Source organism: Sinocyclocheilus anshuiensis, unplaced genomic scaffold (genome assembly GCF_001515605.1).
Source record: "Sinocyclocheilus anshuiensis isolate Anshui unplaced genomic scaffold, SAMN03320099.WGS_v1.1 scaffold2171, whole genome shotgun sequence".
Lineage (NCBI taxonomy): Eukaryota > Metazoa > Chordata > Actinopteri > Cypriniformes > Cyprinidae > Sinocyclocheilus > Sinocyclocheilus anshuiensis.
Window position 1 is genome coordinate 623,363 of NW_015537929.1, and position 9,998 is coordinate 633,360.

General features: G+C 33.8%; 1 protein-coding gene across 3 annotated transcripts in view; it reads right to left on the reverse strand.

Annotated features, from left to right (window-relative positions):
• Positions 1 to 6,269: 6,269 nt before the first annotated feature.
• LOC107657972 (SLIT-ROBO Rho GTPase-activating protein 3) overlaps positions 6,270 to 9,998 on the reverse strand; it is an 89,364-nt gene continuing 85,635 nt past the window's right edge. For all 3 annotated transcript variants that reach the window (XM_016446336.1, XM_016446326.1, XM_016446343.1), the window contains one exon: positions 6,270 to 9,584. In XM_016446336.1, coding sequence (XP_016301822.1) covers positions 9,147 to 9,584 — 438 coding nt within the window. In that variant the 3' untranslated portion in view covers positions 6,270 to 9,146. The remainder of the gene's footprint in view (positions 9,585 to 9,998) is intronic.

Here is a 9,998-nt window from a genome sequence, read left to right on the forward strand (position 1 = left end):
AGGAATGCCACGATAGGTGTCGTATTCCTATAGGTAGATGTGATCAGCTGAGAATCAGCTGATGCAAGCTTGACTCACGTGACCTGCCAGAACTAATGCTAACGCTTAATTTCTATCGCTCTACACCAACCCTACACCTAAACCTACCCCATCACAGAAAACATTCTGCATTTTTACTATCTCAAAAAAACTCATTCTGTATGATTTATAAGCTTCTATACCTATGGGGACTTCAATTTAGGTCCCCACAGTGACACAAGTCCCCATGAGTTGGTGTGTATTCAGGTTTAAGTCCCCACCAGTATAGAAAAACATGTACACACACACACACACACACACACGCACGCACTCCTGTGTATCAATACATATCAGTCAAAAGTTGGAATAATAAAGATTTTTTAAATGTTTTTGAAAGAAGTCTCTAATACTCACCAAGGCTGCATTTATTTAATCAAAAATACAGAAAACAGTAATATATTATTATTATTATTATTATTATTATTATTAATAATGTTGAAAACAGTTGTGCTGTTAATGTTTTTGTGGAAACTGTAATACACTAAGGTGCACTAACAAAAATGTGATTGTGCTTTCAAAAAAAAAAAAGGAAAATAAAATGTTTCAGTCCGTGCTGGATTATCTATCAGTCAAAAGTTGGAATAATAAAGATTTTTTAAATGTTTTTGAAAGAAGTCTCTAATACTCACCAAGGCTGCATTTATTTAATCAAAAATACAGAAAACAGTAATATTCTCAAATACAACAATAAAAAAAAAAAAAGTTTTCTATTATAAATTTAAAATGCAATTTGTGATGGTAAAGCTGAATTTTTCAGTCTCCAGTATCACATGATTCTTCAGAAATCATTCTAATGTGCTGATTTGGTGCTTAATAAAAATGTATTACTATTATTATTATTATTAATGTTGAAAACAGTTGTGCTGTTAATGTTTTTGTGGAAACTGTAATACACTAAGGTGCACTAACAAAAATGTGATTGTGCTTTCAAAAAAAAAAAAGGAAAATAAAATGTTTCAGTCCGTGCTGGATTATCTTCAGTGCACAATAATTACAACAATGCTTAAAAGATTACAACAATGCTTAACAAACACTTAAGAAAGTCAAGGCACAAATCAGAGACATCAGATGATTAACTGAATCAGCTGGACAAATAATTGGTGGTTATTGGGGGGTGATTGTTAATTATTGCATTTTCAATTAATTGTCCAGCTGATTCATCTGATGTCTCTGATTTGTGCCTAGATAGTCCAGCAGGGACTGGAACAGTCTTTTTTTTCTTTTTGTTTGTGTGCTTGTTGTTTGTTTGTTTGTTTTTGTTGCTACTTCTATGTAAATCTTCATTAATAAATTTTTGTTCAAAGAATCCTAAACTTTGGATTTTGTTTGGTGTTTTCTATTTTACTCAGGTGGGGCAGAAATGTTTTCTTTTCTTTTTTTCTTTTTTTTTTGACTAACTGTGATACACTAACGGGGTAATTAAGTTTTTTTTTTCTCAAACTTTATATTTCTAACTTTATGTTTTTCAAAGAATCCTGAAAAAATGTTTAACAGTGTCACAAAAATATTCAGTAGCAAAAACCGTTCAACATTGTTAATAATAAAAACTAGGCCTATTATTAATAATTGAGAGTCAAGCCTGTGTATTAGAATGGCTACTGAAACTTCAGTTTTGCAGGGGGAAAAAACATGTTAAAATAGAAAATAGTTCCTTTAAATTGTAATAATACGTAACAATATTACTGTTTTTAACTCTATTTTTTTATCAAGTAAATGCAGCCTTGGCGAGCATAAGAATTCTTTCAAAAAACACTTTTAAAAATGCACTTTAGAGGATATTCAAAACCGAAATGTAGAAAACAGTTTTAACTTGTTTGAAGCCAAACTTAACTCATTAAAGTTCAAATTGATTCTTTTTATTCCTTTTTTCATAAAGAGCAATCTAGTTTGAAGAAGCTAATTTGATCATTCTAAAATTAGCGCTGTTGTATTGTAAGGCTCTACACTGTAAAAAAAAAAATCCCGTAAAAAAACGGTAAAATTCCGGCATGCACTGCTTTTTGCTAGGATCGATACTGTCGCAACCAATTTTATGAAATATTATATTATTAATGCTATATATATATATATATATACATAGCGCACACACACATATATATATATATAGAGAGAGAGAGAGAGAGAGAGAGAGAGAGAGAGCGCACTGATAAATTGGTGTTATGTGGAAAAAAATCTTCAAAAAATATTTTTTGGGGTGTTATGTAATTGACATTTTTTTAATGTGATTTTACACTGGATTTGTAAATTTACAGTCTATTTCTGTAATTTTACTATTTTTATCTGTATTTCAAAAATACGTGAAAAAACTGTCAAATAAAACGGTAAAATTCCGTAAAATAACAGTTTTTTTATTGTCAGTGAGCATATACAATAGCTAGTGTTTGTAATGACACCACGATTAGTAGCCTATGGACTGTTTCTCTGATGTTTAACAATAGATAACCTATATCTGCTATGATATGCATGTTTAGGTTTTCCTCCTCATGCTGCTGCCTTCCACTCGATCCTGTTATAAAAATAAAAGCATTTCTTCTCTGTTCTTGTGATTGTGAAGTATGAAGTGTTATGACAGCAGGGCTTGGTTAGGTGGATAAATGTTCAAAGCCACCAAGAACCTATCAAAACAACATGAAACTGACATTCAAGATCAACACACAGCACCAGTAAAGACATGTAATGTAATAAAGTTACACTATATTATTTGATCTGTTATGAATGCCTAATAAATGTAATATTCTAAATGACATTTTGACTACGTGTTTAACAGTGTAAAATTCGCCAAAACGTTTTTATTTTAATAACTAGCAATAAAATGTGTATGTTATGAAATGTCCTCACAACGTTCTCAAAACACGGGAGAGGAAAGCATGTTGAGATTAAACAATAAATCAAGGGACTAAAATGAGAGCGAGAGAGTGAAAATATTTTTCATGTTTACGTCTTGTTTATTAAGGGTCCCTCAGGTGTAACAAATGGGATTTTGTTTTTCTACGCTCCACGCCTGATTGGCTGCCTATATTGTGTAGCGTTATGATAAATTAATAATTGATTGGCGAATATATATCTCGCTATTGCACTCAGGAAAAATCAAAATGCACTTTGAAAGACATCGGACTTACTGCGCGCTTAATGAGAAAGGAAATTATTTCCCTCTTTGCCTCTTTTCAGACCACCTTTGGTGTCACAAATAAAACAACATATTATATATTTCTAAGGCTTCATTATCTTTCGACTGCCAGAGGCCAGGGCCCGTCTTCGCCTGCCATCTAGTGGTCAGACAAGCAAGTGTATCCTACACTGATACAGACGCGCTGTGCATTCTCGTAAATAGAAGAATCTCTATTTCACTTTATTTCAGGTCACATTTTACCCCTAAAATTAAAATTATTATATATTAATAAATAACACGTTACCAAGGATGACGTCGTTAATTTCTTGCATTTTGTATCATTATGTAATGACAATCAAGCACACACAATCAAGTAAAATATTAAATAAAACTAATAATAATATAATAATAATGTTTGTTTGTTTATTTATTTATTCAGTCAGTCAGTTAGTCAGTCAGTCCAGTAATAAAAATGTTTGTTTATATGTATGTTTTGTTGAATTTGAGCTGAAATGTAATCCAAATAATGTGAGCGTTAATAACACACAATAATGTGTAGCATTATGAACACAAGCATTATATGACATGGATTTCAGCTAAAAAAGAAAAATGACAACAATTAGAAAATGACATTAATTTCTCACATTTTATTATTATTTAATGACAATTACGCACACACAATTAAGAAAAACTGCAATAAAAAATGTAAAATACAATATAAATATATAAATAATAATAGTATTATATATAAGATTACATACACAAAATATATACACACATCCTTTAATACTAACAGTTGTTGTTATTATTATTATATTATTATATTATTAAATATCATTATTAATTTCCTGTAATATTTATACACACACACGCACACGCATACACACACACACACACACACACACGTTGTGTTTCCATGTTTTATGGGGACATTCCATAGGCATAATGGTTTTTATACTGTACAAACTGTATGTGCTATTGCCCTACACCAACCCTACCCCTAAACCTACCCCTTGCAGGAAACTTTGTGCATTTTTACTTTCTCAAAAAAACTAATTCTGTATGATTTATAAGCTTGTTTCCTCATGGGGACCTCAAAAATGTCCCCACAAGGTCAAAATTTACTAGTATTACTATCCTTGTGGGGACATTTGGTCCCCATAACGTGATAAATACCAGGTACACACACACACACACACACACACACACACACACACACACACACACACACACACACACACACACACACTTTAAACCCATTCATACATACACATGTATAAATACATAATAGTACTAGTAATATTAATAACAAAAATTATTATTATTATCATCATATTTATTATAATTTTTTATCATTTATTTTTTTACAGTCCAGTAATTAAATGTTTAATTTGTAATATTTTAATTTCTGTGTTTTATTGATTTTGGGCTGATTTTTATTCACATTAATGTAAGTTTTAAAGTAAGAGTTATGCAAAGTTAGTTCAATAATGAGTAGTATTATGAACACAAGCATTACATGACACAAGCTTCAACCAATCCATTTCATCTAAAATGAAAAAAGGACAACGTTTTTTGTAAGGTCAAAAAAAAAATCTTTATTTGAACTTGGAATGGTTCACATCCAAACAGTGGGATGGTGTACGATAACATCACAGGGGGGTAATCCAACCATTCAAACACTCATCTGAGAACAGCATCACTAGACAAAAAGTGTTTAGAGGAGGAAAAAATAACCCAAACGACAGTTTTCACAACCCACTACTACAGACAGATGGCACCTTTGTCCTGTGGAACATTGTGTCCAGAGAAGGAGAAAGCCTATATTTTCTGTTATCTTAGCATACATACAATAAACACCCACTGTGGCATACGTACAATACACGCCCAATGTAGCATACATTCCCAAAACATACTTCCAGTAACATCACATACAGTCTATTAAGTACAAGGATGCACCAAGTGCCTTAGTAATCGTGCAAGTACCATACAACATCCTATTATCAGACCAACACGGCCTTAAATACTGCAATGCATTAGCTTGGGTAGAAGATTTAACTCAACAGCAAAAGCATACGCTTTTCACAGCACAGCCTTTCGTTCACTGGCAGAGGAGAGATAAACAGAGATGAATGGCACAACCATGACTATGTTAGTATGTTACGGATGGCAATTTCTGTAAACTTATCATATATAATCAAACTTTGTCTCGTTATGTAAGCGCTACTATACAGTATGTACTAAATGAGCTGTACAACAGATATATGAGAACGTAATGCGCTAACTTTCTCAGCAGAACGAGTAGAAGTCTGACGAAACTCATGACACTCAAAGGCATGATTACATTACAACATGAGTAAAGACAGTGTATGGTTGTGGATTTCTCGACGGACACTGATTTACGTGATCCTTTGGTCTGATTTCCTTTTGCCTACAATGACACCAAGACAAGATACGCTGTAGAACATGAGAAACAGTGAGAAATGTGGTTACATTTGTAACAAACAGCTTCATGTCTGCCAACTGTTTTTATTTTTTTCCTGCCTAGTCTTTGTCAATGAATGATCAATACCAGCACTGACCAACAGAGGGACGTTGTGAGCAGAGAAAGGCCATTTAAGGCCACCAGAGGGCAGCATTTATCTTAGCCCTTATGCGTGAAGACAGGTTTATGTGGTAAACTTAATAAACGTAATAAATTTAAGTTTATTAAGTGGCTAATAGATTTATTAGCCACTTAATAAACAAGGGCTCTCAAAACTTTTTTATAAATACATTTTATGCCTTTCATACCATTCATGATTACTGGATGAGGATTTACTATTATCATTATTATTATTATTAACAATAAAATGTTCTTGTTATTATTATTATTCGTAAATATTTCTTAAATATATAAGTGTTTATACATACATACAAATATACACAGTACACACATATATATTACGTAAACACAAACTTTTATTGTGTATGCGATTAATCGTGATTTATCGATTTAACAGACAAATTTTATTTTTAATACAAAATATTTTTAATTTTACACATTAAATTTTATTTTAATTTAGAATTTTATTTTTAGCCATTTAATTATTTTTGAGTTGAGAAAAACAAGAAAACTCATAACTGTATTTACTATAGAAATCGACATAATTGACTTTCGAGGCCTGGAAATCCCAATTTTATAATTCCCTGATATTTCCAGGTTTTCTATGAACTTGGGAACCCTTTAGTGCAACTCACAGAAGAATGACCCAAAACGGTCTGTTTTATACACTGAATTATGAATTATGCATTGCGATATTCTGCATGTTTTCTTTACTGTAAATAGATTTAAGCCCTCATCCATCCAGGTTTAATTATGCTGAATTGTCATGACTGAATTCAAATGAACATCCAGAAATAGATATGTGCCCTAGTAACAGCAAATTAGTCTTTATGCATATGTTAAAATGACGGCTATTGGGAAGTGATACGGTAGGAGATATTAGAAACAAAATTAGAATCCCTTCCTGAGATGAGACTAATCCTCGCAGCTACAGAGCCAGTTTCCCATCGCTCCCTTGTGGCTGAAGGCTAACATATTTTAGGACATTGTGCGTTGTATCTAGGGAAAGGCACTGCTATCATTCCTTGAACAGTGCTGCTTGGTAAAGAAAAGCACGTGCAAGACGGTCTCCCTCACATGCGGACAACAGGCCCATGCTACTACAAAGCTGAGGAATTCAGACAGAAGCTAATTACCAGTCATTCTAAAATCATCTGTTAAAAGTAATTCAAGATGGCAGCAACAGTACATGGAGTCTCAGAAGAGATTTTCAATTTTTTATGCTCCAAATGCAAGAGTAAATCAGTATGGCACCAACGAGAAATGTAAGACTAACGCAGACAGATGATGCAACAGCTCAAGCATGACATCAAATGTAGTAACAGTAACAGTACTGTTTTCTCAGGAGAACCGTTTTTATGTAATTCATTTTTTTCCCTACACAAGCTTTCACATACTGCCATTCTGATTGGATGGTGTGAAGTGGCATACCCTAAGCCAAACTGCAAAAGTAAAATCAGTGAAGAAGATGAGATTAAAGCTTTGGGCTCAGTGTGTTTAAGTGGATATCTAGGTCAGTCGGGCAAATTTGTGTACACGACTGGGTATTCCCTTTTCAAGCACAGCTCAGGGAGGAGGGGTAACACTGAAGATGAACTGGAGATGATATGACAGATTGGGGGCAGTGGAGTTTCTCTTGGAGGGGTTCTAGCGGCGGAAACGTTTCTCGTATTTTGAAGAAGAAAATTAGTCATTTTAGGATTTTCTTTGTATTATTGTATATATATATATTGTATTATGTTATTATCGTGTAGGCCATTTAATATTTAGATCGGGAGGAGGGATCTGTACCTCACCAGAGACAGTGCACTATGCATTTAAAAATGTATCTGGGAATACGGTGTACTTTGCATAGTACATTTGACATACACAAGCTTTTGGGTGAATCTCACAAAAATATGTCCAGATCGTCATAAAATCAAAAGAACAAAAATATGAAAATATATTTTGCATAAGAAAATGAGTCCTGTTTTTAGAATTTGCTGTTTTATGATATTATTGTCATTACAATTGATCAAATGTTTTTGATAAATTCTCATCGAAAGTCCCGGGTACATTTGGTGCGATTCACCCTTTTACTTGGGTTGCCCATGTGTCATCTGGCTATTTTAGTAAGTATTAATATTCATATAATCAGTTGACATAGTATATATGGGATACATGTCCAAAGCAGGACTATTTGAAATAGGTAAATGATGGACACTTGCAATAACATGGAGCACATTGGAATGCCTTAAAGCCATGCAATTTTATAATGAAGCATTTACATGTGTAAATTAGGCATGATGATCTGCTTTTTGTATTAGGAAGCTGACGTGATCCAAAAAACACAGAGAAGAAAAAAGTAGAGCACGCCTCAAACTAATATCAATATTAATGGCTCAGACTATTGATTCATTATTTGTTTGCTTCTTGGTTGTAAATGTTTTTGATAAAAGCCGTTCTATTCTCCCTGCCTGTTCTGTCCTCGGCTGTACAAGATTGACACTTAAAAAAAGAATCTACCCAAAATTTATATACAAGTAAAACTACATTTTACCACAGGTGTCTTACAATTAGTTGGTATATTGGTTTTCTGCATCTCATATATGTTTAGCGCTTGGCTATGTTGTTACTTAGATGTACATCGCTTATTCTACAAACGAAAGGCATTATAAGTTCAAGTACAATATATCTCTATTTACAACAGCTCAAAGGTAGCTGGCCGTGTTAGACAGTCTTTGAGTGACCGTTTGGTTCTATTATTATGTACAGTCCAGTTCTGGAGGGCAAGACTTATCACTTATTTTAGAACAGTCCTCCAATGAGAGTTTATTCACTCCTGAATAACAGAACTCTTCTGGCCAACCAGTGCAGAGAGAAACAAATGCAAAGCACTCGTTTAATCTTGCTCTAAATAAAGTTCACATAAAAATGTGGCCAAAAAGAACAACTTGATATTAATGCTGAGGTAAAATTAATAATAATAATAATAAAAAAGAGGAATTTATCTTTTTTTTTTTTCAACCTTCTTTTTATCATAGCATGAAATTCACCTTGGAATTTTCTTTTTTCCTTTGTATTTTAGGGGGTTTTTTTTGTACATTTTTTGTTTTTTTCACAGAGAGGGCCGGAAATGATGGGAAGAATGGAATGGAATGGGAAAATCACCTGAGCCAGTCTCAACTCACATCATCCGCAACCAGGTTTGACATGTCAGACCACTAGGCCACAGCTCCGACCCATGTGCATTTCAACAACTCTCAAAGGCTCAAATAATAAATTCAAAAACAAATGAGAAGCACTCCTGAACTTCCTTCCTGGTATGAGCACCAGCGCAGGTAGCTACACCACACCACAGGTCTGCTGCTGCTGCTACATGGTCCCGGGTTTCTCACCAGAGTTGGCAGAGGAAGCTGCAGCATTGCTCGCGTTGTTTGGAAAGATCTTCTCTGTGGGGGTCACAGCAGGGCTTCCCACCCCAGAGGAGCTGGAGCTGCTGGAGCGGTGCTGAGTGGGTGGGGGTCGCACAGGTCTCATAGGTGGAGGTCTGAGCTGGGCTCCGGCCAATCTGGCCGACAAAGCCGGTTTAAAGGTGGTCATCATCTCGGAGGTGGAGCTGCTGCTGCGTCTCAGGGCCGCATCCGGATCTCGGATCATGATGGTGTGTAAGGGGCTCGCTGGCTCTGAGCTAACAGGGTTCTTGAGCGGTTCTAAAGTGTCCAGAACAACGTCAGGAGCTTGTTTGGCTGTGTTTTGGCGTTCCAATTCACGGAGCTCATGAAGTGCCGTGTTCATTGTCTTCTCAATATCCTGTAACAAAAAATATTTTTAACTTTTTACATTTTTTTTTGTTTGTTTGTTTGTTTCAGTCATAGATTTTTACATTTAATGAAAATTCTTTAAAATCAAATTAATGGCAAAATATTGTCATTCATTTTTCATTTCTAATAGATTTATTAGCCACTTAATAAACAAGGGCTCTCAAAACTTTTTTATAAATACATTTTATGCCTTTCATACCATTCATGATTACTGGATGAGGATTTACTATTATCATTATTATTATTATTAACAATAAAATGTTCTTGTTATTATTATTATTATTAACTATACACAAGTGTGTGTATTGTGTATATTTATATGTATATATAAATACACACATACATGTATATATTAAGGAAAAATATGTTAGATTTATATATTTATTTAAAATATAAATTAGAT